We start from the raw sequence: 15,757 nt of genomic DNA, 5'->3' as shown, positions 1-15,757 counted from the left end.
AGATTCTGAAAAACTTTCCTTCTCTGTTTTTTTCACCATCTATCATGAATAGTCTATTGGTATAGAAGCAATCTAATAGTACCATCTTTCAGCTAATTAGTTTATGTCATTGTTTTTCAATTTAAGCAAGCAATTTTTGTGAGGCAGACAAAAGTAAAATCCATGGAATATTTCAAATTATAACGCTTTTTTTTTCAATCTCAAGGGAAAAATTATATGCTACAGTCAGCACAGACCTTTTAATTTAGGGTACTGATTCTCCATATGTCTTACGAAAAAATTTCAAACACACACAAAAGTACAGAACTGAATAATGAATCTATATGTACCTGTCACCAAGCTTCAATCATTATCAACATTTTGAGATTCTTGTTTTATCTATTGAGCTCCCCTCACCTTTTCATGGAACATTTTAAAGCAAATTCCAGGTATCATACCATTTCATATCACAGATATTTCAATATTTACATCTTTTTCTAATATGCCAACAGCTTTCTAAAAAATTGCCTCACACAAAGTTAATTATACTTCATTACCAGAACACTTAATTTCTTATGCTTCTCCCCTACAATTTGTATAGGGGTGTGTCCCATTTAGAAATTCTTGTTTCATTAACTGAAGTGCTCAGGAAGATGGTTTTTAAGAAAAGCAATATAAAGACATATGTATAAGTTTATAGGAATGTTAATATTTTTAAGAGAAATATTTTTGATAGGTTATTCTGAAATTAAAACAAACACGAGGGATCTAGAATATATTAACAAACAGAGGTTCATTTGTTTCTTTAGTAATTCACTTATCTATATATCCTTCCATGGTTCCACCCAGTTCCAAGCCAGTAATGGAGCTGGCTTGTAGCAGTTTGTGAGAGATGGCTGGTAAAGTTTTTGGAATTTTGTGAGCTGGTTGTTAAACATCACTATTATTAAAAATTATTTAGATTTTTAATAAAACAAATTTTATTAAAAAACCCCAAATACTCAAAAACTCAACAATTTTAATTTTACTATTATCTATGCTCTTCAGTTTACATGTCTATTGTACAATATCTGTGTGGTGGAAACATCATGTTTGCTACTGAGCATCTTTTCTCTACTCCGTGTTTAGTAATGTTATGTTGGAGGCCTGAAGTTAGTCATGGTGGGAATATTTATGCCACAGATATAAGCAAATGCTACAAATTAGAACCATCCCTCACACCCCTGCCTGGACAGCCTGTTGTTAACAGTGGCCAGCACAACACTGCTTCCACCTTGAGCATTAACTCTGAGTCAGGTACTGGCATCACATGATATATTTCTTGTCTTTTGAAATTTGAGCATAACGATCCTTCTAATGTTACAGTATTAAAAGCACATTAAATAGAAGGCACCAAATAGACAAATGTGAATAGGTCTGTAGGAAAACAAATGCAGAATACATGGTATGTATTAATAATTTTTAATATATGCTTTTAAATATATGCCTTTAATATATGCCTTTAAAGTTCCTTTATTATAAGATCCAAAATATTAACACAGAGAAACTTGTTATGCTGAAGCTCAGGAAATAAAGAACCCTAGGGAGGTAGCATCTTTGGTTTGAATTGTTTCATTACTTGAATTTTAGAAGCATATAAAGTGTAATTAGATAGTGATTAAATAAGAAGATTGGAAATACTATATAAAATGTATATATATTCTTTAAATGATACAATAGAATGCTAAGAAAAATAATTATGAATCTGATTTTTAAAGAATAAGTATAATTTGGGAACTATCATATACCAAAGACTGTGAGAGCTTAAGTGTATACCAAGTCAAGTGTGTTTAATAGATAAGTGATTTTTTATCAAAGAAGGCAAAAAGAAATCTACTTTAAAAATGAGGTTTTAGTTAAAAACTTAAAATGCTACCAAAATTTGCCAAACTTGTTTTGCCAGTTGATATTTGCAGAAATCAAAGCTTTGTCTGTCTAGTCTGCATTTATATTTAGTCTGGGCATTTAATCTCTCTTTTGATCTTAGGTTTTGCCATACACTTTAAGTTGTTTTATAAGGCTTTACCATTAAGTTAGTTTCATAGCTTGTAAAATCATCTTATACTAGCGAACAGCTTATTTTAAAACTGCTCAGAAAATACATAAAGGAGTAACAAGGAATTAAAATGAACACTGTGGTTCTTTATATGTGTTTCTTTTATTTAGGTTATTTACCTCTTGTGAAAGCTGTGTTACTTGGTTCTTTTGATGTTCCAGGTCTTTTAGAACCATCGAGTTTCGTTTTTCTAACTGAAGCACTCTTCTTGCCAAATGGACACTAGGAGAATGGAATAAGAAAATTAATGCTTACAAAAGAGGAATACTATCTCAAATACTCAAAATGTGTTTGTGTGCTTGAAAACTAACCATTTCCTAATAATACTTAAATATTAACAGGAAAAATATGGAGTCGAATAATATTTTCAGGTGTCAACAGTGGAAGACCAATATCCCAACAACTCAAAATTTGAAAGTAACATTAAAAATCTGCATAATAATGTAACTGTGATATATTGATTATCACAGTAATAGTTTCTAGCCCTTGCTATAAAAGTGGAAAGTTACATTATGATACTTGCTTGAAAAGACCGCAAGAAAGCAATTCACAGCTTTTCTTCATTTTTATAAAAATTTGCCATTTACAAACAAATAAGGCAATTAGTTGAAACAGTAACTAACAGCATCAGTGTTTTCCTCAGACAACATAATGCATTTTATAATACAAAACACAACTGAATAGATTTTCTATTGAAAAAAGAGATGGAAAAGATGTCTGAAAAGTGGAGACAGATGTCTAACAGTAAAGGCAACAATTCTGTATTAAAAGAAACCACTAAAAGATCACACTGTGATCATCACAAGATGATCACAACTTATTGTATTGAGTGTAATCTTTAGTATTTTAAATCACATTAAATGTAAAATGTCCCAATTCTACTTTTAAGACATAATTAAGAAAAAAAGGTTTAGCTATAAGAATCATAAAATCATCCCTACTAACCACTGGGGCATAATTCTTTAAAAAATCTGCTAATAATGTTGAGAACAGATGTTGCTCCAAAGCCCCTCTCTGTAATTCCAGAAACTTAAAAATTTAATATTTATCACATTTTCATATTCTATGTGACTTAACCTATTAATCTCTGAATTGCAAAATCTGTAGAAACTGAGAAGGCAGATGTTTTACAATGACAAGAAGTAAAATATTTTTGTTCTAAAAGAAATTATAGGACAGAAATAATTCCATTGTATTTCAAATATTTCCTAACATCAGATAAAGGAATTCATACAAAACTCTGAAAAAAAAATGCTAAATGTCACCCTATACATCTATTTCTAAGAACTTGTTATTCCAAATGAAAAAGATGAGTTCTTTTGTTATACAGTGAATTGGGTAGCTTATTTAGATATGCTCATATCTAAATTCCTATCCTTTCAACTGGCATAAGATTTTGCCTTAATAATCAGTTGGAGTCAGAGATGGAAAAGACACAGTCCCGTTTTCTGTCAGTCATTTTTTTTTTTTTTTTTTTTTGCGGTACGCATCTAGGCTCAGTTCCTATGAACTAGATTGGAACTAGATTGATATATCTAGTTCCTATGAACTAGAATGAAAGTTCTCCAATGACAGAAATTTTTTTAAAATTTGTTTTCTAACGTATTCTAAGTGCCTTGGAGAATACCTGGTACAATAATAATCTGTTCAGTAATAAACTGTTCAGTGAATGAACTTTATACAAGACCTCCTGTTTCTTTATGCCCTAGCCAACACTGGGCAATATCAATCTTTAAGTTTTGCTAACTTTACATATAAACAATAGAATCTTATTTTAAATTAAATTTGTGAGGTTAAACATCTCTACATTTGTCAGACATTTGTATTTCTTATTTAATAAATTGATGTTTATGTCCTTTTACCATTCACTTCAAATCTTACCTACGTGGTTAACTCTATTCTACATCTAAATTACCTAAAAATATCACGGCCTCCCAAAATCTCAACAGAACCAACCTATTTTCCATTAATGTCTACTCTGCTTAATGTCCCATAAACATGTTTTGTATATTCCTTCCACTGTACCTCTGTTGGTCCTCCAGTCTGGAGAAGATAGGTTATTCCACTGATTGGGAGCCCAGTTTTTTCTGGAAGGCTCTCTCCGAGGTCCACTTCCTCCATTTCTGACCAGGCCAGCCTTCACTGATCTCTATTCCTCTGACTGACATAGGCTGGCACAGAATACAGTGCTAAATTATATGGTTTTAGATATTTCTTGATAGTCTTTCAGGTGTTCATTTTTTTTCCCCCAACAGATACAATTTAAATGAAGACTTACCCTCTGTGGTGTGTGCTGAACAGAGGGGCACTTACTAAATCCTTCCTGACTGATTTTAAGTAAATTTTGCTCAAATGCTAGAATTTTGCTCAAATTGCTACAAACCATATTCCAAGGTTGCAGAGTCTCAATATTAAAGTACAACTAATGCTCAGCATCTAAGCATTGAACTAGTAATAAAAAAGAGCATAAAGTTTATAAGGGAAGAAGGCAAATGTCACAGATACCAATTCACCGCTTCCATATTTCAACCTCCTAAACTTTTAAATGTGGCACATTGTTGTGCTGAGTGATTTGGTGCTATAGGTGGATTCTGTTTAGAAATCTGGGATATTAGAAGTCAGAAGACAGGAGGGGAGTTTAGTTTAACTGAAATTCAAAGCAAGACAAAAGAAGAATTGCTCAACTAGCTGAGTTTATGTCTCCTTAACGACAATGTACATACTATGAAAACAAATCTTTAATGAGTTTTTTTATAATGAGTAACCATGGATACAGTTAGGGGAAATGACTCCTGATAAAGTTTGTTTGTTTGTTTGGTTATTTATTTATTTATTTAGTACTGAATTCCTCAAGAAAGCACTGCTTTTACAGGCTCTCTGTTGGGACACGTACGTACAGCATACAATTCTTCTTTGTAATTATATAGCTGCCATGTGATTTTTACCTGCACCAACATTAAGTTTTACATCAACTAGAAACCAATACCACAAGAGTATAGTTTTGTATTTGCATTTTAAACTAAAACTTCACCTCTTATCTGGTAAAATTACTTCCCCAAGGGTTACATCTTAGCTCTCTCAGCACCTCTTGACTCAAAATAAAAGTTATCCTCTTGGATTTGTCAATGGCAGTCAGTACTTCTGATTATCACATATAGTTTCATAGTAGCCTAGCCCAGGCAGTGTGAACATGGCCGACCTCCATTTATATCTGAGATATCAGAGCACAGTGGAGGACTGATGCTCTGTCCTGAGTCCTTCAATATTGGATGGTTCTCTTAGTATTACCAAAACTCCAAATAAATAAGTGTAGGTACTTAGTTACCTGCTAATTAGTTACTTGGTCTGAAATAACATTTGGTTTTTTGCTCTTTTTCAGTTTTAACAGGTCAGAGTCCTGTCTCAATTAGCATGGCATGGAAAAATGGTTCAAGAAAAGGGTACATGGGCCAGAACGATTTCAGCTTCAGAAAGCACAAGGTTGCTCCCTGCACTGACTGCTTTCTTGGCAGTTACTGAGGACTAAATAGTGGTGCATTATGATTACCTATAGTTATATGAGTTTTTTTCTAGTTTTTCTATAGGTTTAAACTTTCAAGTTGATCATGAGTAGATTAGCAATAACTTTTTAAAGGTTTCTAAAACCAACCCAAATGAAATAAGCAAAACTTTCTCTAAGGAGGAAAATGAGAACTCACACATGTGAGAATAAAGGAGATGAAAACAAAATTTCATTATGCACAAAAGTTTGCTAGGAAAATAAAAGCTTCCTCTGCTTTATTTTTTCCTTTATTATAAAGATTAGTCTACTGTGAAAGTTTCAACTTAAAGCTCTTTATAAAACTAGACAGAAACTAAAACAAAGATCAATAGTATGCAGTAAATCTTGCAATTTGAAAGGTTTAAAAACCTTCAGAAAAGTCTCCACACTCAGATATGCCAAAACGAACAGAGAAGCACACACTAAGGCCACATTAGTGCCTGGGTGTTACCCATTTAGTGTTACAGGTTAAAGAGCATAACCAAAACATGCAACTAGAAAATCTTGTTTGCTATTTTCAAAACAATCACTACCAAAACAAAAACATTACTTCAGATTTTCAAGTTTAGTCAAGAAGAGCCTTTTTTATTTTAAGCGACTTTAATTGTATATGCCCTTTTAACTTTCCACAACTTTGTCCCAGAAAGCTTAATGCAATATTTAGTTACTGTTCATATCTCTACTGAAAATTCAAAATGTGAGTAACCTTCTTTAACAATTATAATGTGTTTAAGATACACTTTTGGAAGTTATTTTTCAAACTAATTTTGAAAAATTAGTTTTGCTACTTCTTTATTGGAAACTAGCATTATGGTCTATGTCTTAAGAAACTGATTAATATCAAAGAAAGTGAATCTAAAACTAGTTTCATGTCCAGGAGTTGTTTCCACTAATTATTTCAAGAGGTCTCATTAAAATTTTAAAACAAAATTGTTTTAAATGAAAACTCACCTTGTGCCTCATTAAAGTTTCTGGAACATTGGCTTTACCTCGAAAATCAACTGTGTGATCTATTTATGTTAAGAAACATTAATTGACATAACAAACTTTTATTGGACACCTACTCTACGCCAGGCACTCACTGTGTGGTGAACTTCTTTGCATCCATTTTCTCATTTTAATTTCATAATATACATTGGGTGGCAATAGGTAACTAGTGAAAATTTTCAGTGGCTATCCAATTTACTAACAGCAATATGGCACTCAAAAACAGAAGGCCTAAAAATTAAAGTTGTGTATAACCATTAAAAATTACCTTTTTGAAGAATATTCAATGATATAAGAAAATGTTCAGGGTGAAATTATAAGATAAAAAATTAAATTTCTAAGTTACATACAATAATACCCTAAATACATAAGAAAATATATGTATCTGTATACATTTTTGAATGGCTATCTTTGGACAGTAGGATTACTGGTAATTTTCCTAATATTCTAAAATAAACATATATTATTTTTATAATCAGAAATCCCCTCCAATTAAGTGTTACCCTAAAATATTTAATTCTGGTTGTTGAATATATGAAATTTTAAATCAAATTTAGTATGAATGGGATATATTGTGTAGCAGATGAGAAATAAGTTCCTTTGAAATTTTAATATATTTTGAAATGTGCTGATGTATAATGAAAACTTTATTATGCAAATATTTCATTTGCCATTATGACTGAGTTACTTTATAATTCACCTTAAGCTTCCATTGCTTTAATTTCAAATGTGACAAATTAAATATAGATTCTCTTGAAGGTTATATTGCTTTCATCTTAAATAAATTAAACTTAGAGCACAAAGCCATTGACTTCTTTACAAATATCCATTAAGAAATCAAATATGGACTTTGCAAACTTCAGAAATGCATCAGACCCTAAACAGGGATCTTCTTTGCCATTGGTCGATTTTGTGCATACAGCAGGCACTCAATAGAAGTTTTTGAATGAATGTGCAAAGGAATGCATAAATGTCCTCTTTGGCTATCTAGACTTACTTTCCCTTCACTCAGTTTAGATGACCTCAGAAGCACTTCCTCAAAATAACCCTCTGGTTCATCATGAGAAGAATGCCTGGCACCAGCTGGTAGGAGATATTAATAGCATGCCCATTAGGCACTTGTTCAAGGCACATAGATAGCTCAGTGATAAAATCTTTAGAAATATTTGGACAGTTAAGATTATTCAGAATATAAATCAGTTGTGGTTCCTTAAATCTTCAATCTCAATATTAAGAAATCAACATCTGTTTTGGAAATTCTTAAAAAAATAGTAAGATAATAGTAATAATTGCTTTCAATTTTAGAAGAACTCAGCATTTGGGGGCTAAAGAAAGAAAGCTTACAACAGAAAAATTCTTTTTTCTTCTTGTGACCAAGATTCTTTTGAAGGAATCAGATGATAAAATAGAGAAGAGAATGGAATTCCTCCTTCAAATTTCCGTTTTTAGCATTTCACCAATCATTTGCCACTGATAAAAAAGTCGCTTGCCCACAAAACTACATTTCTATTCCTCCCTTGGCAACATAATGCTCAAAAACAGAGATATGCTGAAAATCACAAATTATCCTAGGTCACCCTCAGGAGGGACTCAGGGGAGAATGGGAATGGAATGGGACTATAACCGATTTTTTCAAGTAATACATAATTTAGAAATACTTGCATCTTCACTAAACAGAATTAACCATTCCAACTACAATTTGATATCTGGTAGTCTTCTACCCTTGATCTGTTCAGTGTAACCAGTAAGAAACTTAAATTCTAAGCATCCTGTTGTTACTTCTCATAAAATGGTCTATATCTTACATCACTTTAGATAGCTGTAAAGAGCCGTTACCCTCTGAGCCAAAGTTTCTACAAAAGTATTAGAATTAAGATGAATTGTTTTTCTTACTTAGTGTGTAATGTCTCTAAACGTTTAAATCTATTCATGTAAAAATAACAGATAGCAGCTCTGAATCCTCAAATACTCAGATGAAGAGACATTTCTACTAGGTATCTTACACCATGCTAGGTAGGGACAATGGAGAATAAACAAGAATAAGATGTAGTTGCTGACTTTGAGGAACTTTCCATCTAGCTGGGAAAACAATATGGAAAATGAGAGCTAGTGAGATAAGACAAATGCTCTGTTGTATGGTATGTGGAAAATAGACATTATAGGCAGACAGATATACTACCCTCATCTGGGGTAGAGAGGTAAATAAGGCTGGAGAGGTAGGGCCACATGGAAGGGCTTAGAAGTCTGATAGAAACATTTAGATTTGTTATGGTAGCAAGCAGGGCTCTTTCTGCAAAGCAGTATGAATTCAGGTGGGAGAAAGGAGTTAGGAGTTAGGTCACTAGAAAACCAATTAACATAGGTACAATTTTCTCTTAGTATACTTTAAATAGTATCTCAACAAATAACTAGTGGATCTTCTAAAAATTTTCTTGGTCTTCACAAAGTGTTTTATACTTTCAATCACAGTATATATGCTAGCTCTATCTCTCTCTCCCAATCTCTTTCTTTTTCTCTCTCTCAAGTATACATCAAGGAATGTAGACAGGTGAATAAAAAACAAGTGAAAAAAAAAGGAAGCATAATTCATTAATTTTAACCTGAAAACTGTTGGTACAAAAAAGCATTTGTAACTCACCTGAAATTATGATGAAAATAAATTTAAAATGGTGTCATTATCACTGAATCCAATTCTAGGAAAATTCTAATGTACACTTACATTCTACCCAACATTAAACTCACTTAAAAATACATGAAATGCATGATTATTACTTACTGTGTTTGTGAGCAATTTAATATTTATGCATACTAAGAATAAAGTAACTTTATTTTGTCACTCCACTCAGTACCTCATCAAAAAGCACAATGTAATTACATTTAGCTTGAACGGATAAGTGAAATGAATATATATTGATATTACCTTTGCTTTAGTCGTCTTTTGGCTGTTGTGGGAACATTAGCACCATAGCCATAAGAAAAAAGAATCCTTTCAGCCTCATCTTCATTTTCAACTGGAAAATATTGAAGTGTACAATGTGAAATATTTTTTTTCTTAAAAAGTATGGCAGAAGTGAAAATAAAAGAGGTCATAATAATGAATTAAGGAGCATAAGAACATTTAAAAGGGCTAATGCATAACCTCAAGCAGACCATTTGTAAGCAGCAGCACAGTTATTTCGTAAAGTATATGCTTGCTTGGATTTGTTCCATCAATTTTTAAAAGGTTTAGTAAGGGACTGCATCATATGACACGTTAAGTTTTCTTGTTATAAAGCATAATAATACAGATGTTATTTACTCTGAGGTTCAAAGGCTTTCTGCATGAAATGTATGTTATGTACTTCTGAAAAAGTAATGATAAACTCAATTTCATTACTTCTTTTCTTGATTAAGAGAAATGATTATTTTTAATTAGGAAAGATGTTCATTATTTTATCAGAAGAACAACTTTATCCTAACTTGCAATAATGAAATTATGCATTTAAGTAGGCTACGCTGTGAGGAAAATGTACAGTCCTAAGAATCTATTGATGGCATTTAAAAAAAAATTACAGAAAACACAGTAACACCATTTACTTCTAAATTTTGCTATTGTCACACCACTCCCCCAAAGGAATTTTAACTAACAGGTTAATGTTTTATGGGTAAAACGTTTAAATGCGATGACAATTTACTGTAAGTTGAGATGAAAAAATATTTAATCAAAGGCTATAAAAGCTAAAGGTTTTTTAAACCTTTAAAAAAGGTTTAAAATTTAAATTTAAAGCAGTTCATGACATATAACAATTTTTATAACATTATTCATCAATAACCAGTATTTTAATGTCAAAAAGAGAAACCTACTTTCAGAAATGTTTCAGGTTTAAAATAAAGCCAAATATTTTACATTAGTAAGTGAAGCTATTTGCAGGCCTATCACTGTAATATGCACTTATTTGTTGTTTGATCCTTCTGTAGTAAACATTTCAGGAATATTCATAAGTGTTTTTTTTTTCTTCAATTTTGACCCTATTCACAGTGAACCAAGATCAGTTTTCAGAGGTAGGATTAGTAGTTATGAGGGACAAGTGTAAGCAAGAGATCCTATGTGCCATTGCTGATAGTAACATCTATCATTGCTCAGATCCAAGTTGGCTTCTCCAATCCAGCTCTATCAGAACTAGAGCAGGCATTTAGATACCTATCTGACGCTTGTTTCTCTTAAATAGTTCTAAGGTCAGAAGAAAGAGGGGTAAATTTAGCTAACATCTCAAAAACCCATCAGATATTGATGGACAACTTAAATTTGAGTTTAATACTTACTGGATTAATAACTCATGGGCTAACTATTCTAGTGGTGATTTAATTACAGAAACAATGTCCTACACAAAATGGCAAATGGTACTAAAGAGATATGAATGTGCCTTAGTACCACTATTTTTCCCATGCTAGAGGCATTAGGAAGGTATGGGGAGAATGACATTCACAGAGAACGTGCACGAAGGAACTGCAATGTGTAAAGGCACAGAGCTGTGAAGTTTCAGTAATTGTGAGAAAAGTGGCTGAAGTTAGTCTGGAAAACAATAGTAGTAGAAAGGGAGGCCAAGTTCCAACTGTGAATGGGACTAAAGTCTTGTTTGCTAGGCTAAAGAGTCTGGATTTTATTCTAGAGACAACAAGAAATTAAGAGATTAGTACAGGTAAGTGACATGACCAATAGATTTTTGTTGTTGATGCTGATATTATAGGAAAAAAAATTCCAATAATGGGAAAAGGGTGACCTAGATTGGTAGCACAGAGAACTCCTTACAGGTTATAGTAATAATCCAGTTGTGACTTGGTCCATAATAGCAATGGAGGATGGAGAAACGAACCTGGATTCTAGACAAATGAGTAGGTATGCAGGTGAGATGAGGCACTAGATAGGATGAGGGAGGAATCAAGGTTGACAAAAGCTAGTTGGGTAATTAGACAGACTTTAACCTTACTAACAGATCGAGAATACAAGAAAATTAATACGTCTTAGGGAAGGAAGAGAAAATATAAATAATGTTACATCTTCAATGACTGCAAGAATTCCATACAGACCTGTGGAATCACTAGCCTGTGGCCAGTAACTGAAATTGTGGAAAGGGATAAAATTATCCAGAAAGTAGGTAAGTAAGAATTGAAGAGGATGAGGGGAAAAAAAAAAAACCCTGGGAACCAGAAACAGTTAGATAAAAGAAGAGACAACAAAAGCGACGGAGAAGAAACAATCAAAGGCAGGTGACTTAAGCAAGAGAAGAGTTTTGAGAAATGTGACAAATGCCCAGCAGAGGTTACAAGTAGGATGAGGTTGGAGAGTAGGTCCCTCAATTTGACAATTAGAAATCTGATATTTAAAAAAAATTTATTTAGCTTCTAGACAATACCTGTACTTTTAACAATCTGATGACGATCTTTGAAAACGAAACTCCTCAAATATACAAATATTAAACTTATTTGATTACAAAAAGCAATTCAAGTGTAAACAGGATACTGTAATTTGCCATGGTTACACCTTAACAAATGAAGTCTAACCATCTTCATCTCAGCTGAATTAGATTATAATCCTTTGAATACTGTACACACTATAGTACTAAAAAAGAATGTTTTGCACTTACATCTTACAAATTTTGTTTAATCAGTAAGTATTCGTTAAACAAGGATAGGAATATTCTAATTTCCAATGTCAACAGATAGAAAAGAACCTAGTTTACTAATCTTCCAAGTACAAGCAAATGTATTTTATTTTAAGATACTTTTAAGATGGTTTATAAAATATCATAGCAAAAAATTAATTTATGTATCTTTTCTAAAGATTTTGTTTAGAAAATATTTACACTCATGGAAAAGCTGAAAGAAGTGTACACTCATATATCCAACATCTGGATTCAAAATTAAACATCGTACTATATTTATTTCTCACACATTTATCTATCACTGTATCCATTCATGAATTCATCTTATTTTTTTGATGCATTTCAAATTAAGTTGCAGACCTGTGCCTTCACCTCCAAACAGTTCAACATGTAAATCATCAACTATAGTTGAATATTACTTATAGTTCTTTTCTAAAAATAAAATTTACATATGGTGAAAGGTACAAATCTTAAGTCTATCATTCAATGAATTTTGAGAAATATAAATAGTTGGCCCTTGAACAACAGGGTTTGAACTGCTTGGGTCCACTCAAACATGAATTTTTTTTTTTTTTTTTTGGCGGTACGCGGGCCTCTCACTGTTGTGGCCTCTCATGTTACGGAGCACAGGCTCCGGACACGCAGGCTCAGTGGCCATGGCTCACGGGCCTAGCTGCTCCACGGCATGTGGGATCTTCCCGGACCGGGGCACGAACCCGTGGCCCCTGCATTGGCAGGAGGACTCTCAACCACTGTGCCACCAGGGAAGCCCAAGCACCATTTATTGAACAAACTTTCCTTTCTCTAGCTGAATGGTATGCTTCCTTTATTAAAAATCAAATAATCAGACAAGTGTGGGTCTCTTTCTTAGTTCTCTATTCCATTTTGTTGTTGTATTTGCCTTTCTTTATGTCAGTAGTATACTAGCTTGATGCTGTAGCTTTATATTAAGTCTTGAAGTGTAACTCTTCCAATCTTGTTCTTTTTTTTTCAAAATTATTTTGGTTATTCTAGTATGCATATGTTTTCTTTGCCTTTAGGCAAATAACTAGGAATGAAATTGCTGGATCACTGGATAGGCTGTTTGGTTTTATAACAAAGTGTCAGTTCTTCCACAGTCTCACCAACGTCTGGTATAACCAGTCTTGCTAATTTCAGCCATTCTGGTAGGTGTGCCCTGGTATTATTAAAAGTAGACCTTTTAATAAGTCCTTTGAATTTCCACATAAATGGAATACAAAAATGTTAAAAAGAAAAAGGAATTATGATTAGGACGATATTGATTTTATAGAATTCATGATGTATCTATTGATGTTTTAGCAAGTCTTCTTTAATTTTTCTTAGCAATGGTTTGTATTTCATGTTGTTCAATCTATTCCTACACATTTTATGTTTTTTGATACTATTGTAAATGAAATTGCTTTTTAAATTTCTTTTTCCAATTGTTTGCTTCTAGTGTGTCTGTGTGTGTGTGTATATATATATATATTTTTTAATTTTATTTATTTTTGGCTGCATTGGGTCTTTGTAGCTGAGCAGGGGTTTTCTCTAGTTGCAGCAAGCGGGGGCTACTCTTTGTTGCAGTGCGCAGGCTTCTCATTGCGGTGGCTTCTCTTGTTGAGGAGCATGGGCTCCATGTGCGTGGGCTTCAGTAGTTGTAGCATGTGGGCTCAGTAGTTGGGGCACGCAGGCCCTAAAGCATGCGGGCTTCAGTAGTTGCGGTGCATGGGCTCAGTAGTTTCAGTGTGTGGCCTCTAGGGCATGCAGGCTTCAGTAGTTGTGGTGCACGGGCTCAGTAGTCATGGCTCGCGGGCTCTAGAGCGCAGGCTCAGTAGTTGTGGCGCACAGGCTTAGTTGCTCTGCAGCATGTGGGATCTCAGTTCCCCGACCAGGGATCGAACCCATGTCCCCTGCACTGGCAGGTGGATTCTTAACCACGGTACCACCAGGGAAGTCTGAGCTTCTAGTATATTTCTGTGTAATTATTATAGCCTGTTAAATTTACTTATCAGTGTTAGTGATTGCTTTGTAATCTGAAAATACAGTCTTCCTATTCCTTTCCGATCTTTATACTTATTTTTCCTTTCTTGCCTTAGTTCACGGGCTAGGAGTTCAAATACAATGTTTAATGTAAGTTATGAAAATAGAAATCCTTGCCTGGTTCTCTCCTTTAAAGGGAAAGCATTTGATATTTCATCATTAGGTATAATATTAGCTGTACGTTTTTTGTAGATACCTTTTATCAGATTGAGGAAGTTCTCTTCTACTCCTAATTTGTTTAGACAGAGGGATATCTGCAAAACTATAGAGAAACAGAAGTATGGAACTTTCAAAATAATGCAATATGATAGGAAATGGCAAGGCATAAAAAAGTACAAAGATAAATATGTCTAATCATAAAAAGACATGCTAAGGAATTTGACTTTAGGCTGTTTAAAGTTGATAGGGGAATTAAAGCAGGTGCATGGTATGATCAAATCTGTATTTTATAAAGATTACTCAGACTCCATGAAGAAACTGAAGATAAATTTGGAAACTATTGTAATTATCAGACACTGGCCTTGGAAATTAAAAAAAAAAGGCAATGATAGGAATAAAACAAGTTTTTCTTAAACTGGGCTATCAACACAATACAGTCTTTACGAGAAAAGGTGCCCCATATAAAGTCAACCTCAACTTCAATTGAAGTTTTTAAACCCATTTTTATAAGAATGCCACTATTATTTCTAACTTCTGAACAGAAATAATGCACTGTAGCAAACATCACAGTCAATGGTGAAATGTTAATTTAGAATATTCCCTTGGAGTCAGGGACAACACTGGAAGACAGACAATAAGAGGAAAAAAAAGAAGTAGAAATTAAAGTCAAAGTCTATAACACAGTGTATGCAATGAATTTCTATCTGTCCTTCAATTTCTATCTGTCCCTCAATTTCTATCTGTCCCTCATTCAAATGTCATCTCCCCTCTCAGGGATTCCTCACCTCCAACATGGAATTAACTCAAGATCTCTTCTGTACTTACACCAAGAACTGCCTCTCTCTTGCTAATAGCACTTTAATTATCTGTTAATATGTTTGTCTCTCCCAGCAGACTAGACTAGGAATACCTATAAGCAAGAATTATCGCATGAACTCCATATCCCCAGATCCTGGCATATGTATTCACTTAATAATTGTTTAATGAATGAGCTAAATAAATGAAAAGATAAAACCTTGGCATATGTAATCACTTTATTGCTGAATGAGTGAGGTAAATAAGTGAAAAGATAAAATCGATCATAGTTATATTTTTTTTTATCTCAACTACTAGGATTAAAGTTAACTAATTTTTAAAAATTAATTAATTAATTAGGCTGTTTTGGGTCTTCGTTGCTGCGCACACGCTTTCTCTAGTTGTGGTGAGTGAGGCTATTATTTGTTACGGTGCGCAGGCTTCTCATTGCAGTGGCTTCTCTTGTTGCGGAACACGGGCTCTAGGAGCATGGGCTTCAGTAGTTGTGGCTCGCGGGCT

General features: G+C 33.3%; 1 protein-coding gene across 5 annotated transcripts in view; it reads right to left on the bottom strand.

The window, feature by feature from the left end:
- Positions 1-15,757, bottom strand: part of PIBF1 (progesterone immunomodulatory binding factor 1) — a 212,929-nt gene that overhangs the window by 63,310 nt on the left and 133,862 nt on the right. For 4 of the 5 annotated variants that reach the window (XR_012327715.1, XM_073795290.1, XM_073795291.1 and 1 more), the window contains 3 exons: positions 14,481-14,546; positions 9,523-9,613; positions 2,194-2,296 (listed from right to left, as the gene is read on the bottom strand). Coding sequence is in view for 4 of the 5 variants with exons in the window: in XM_073795290.1 (XP_073651391.1) it covers positions 2,194-2,296; positions 9,523-9,613; positions 14,481-14,546 (260 nt within the window). In the remaining variant the exon portion in view is untranslated. The remainder of the gene's footprint in view (positions 1-2,193; positions 2,297-9,522; positions 9,614-14,480; positions 14,547-15,757) is intronic. The other variant, XM_073795292.1, reaches the window with a different exon arrangement.

The sequence above is a fragment of the Tursiops truncatus genome, chromosome 18, assembly GCF_011762595.2.
Source record: "Tursiops truncatus isolate mTurTru1 chromosome 18, mTurTru1.mat.Y, whole genome shotgun sequence".
NCBI classification, from domain to species: domain Eukaryota; kingdom Metazoa; phylum Chordata; class Mammalia; order Artiodactyla; family Delphinidae; genus Tursiops; species Tursiops truncatus.
This window is presented reverse-complemented; position numbering and strand designations above follow the sequence as displayed.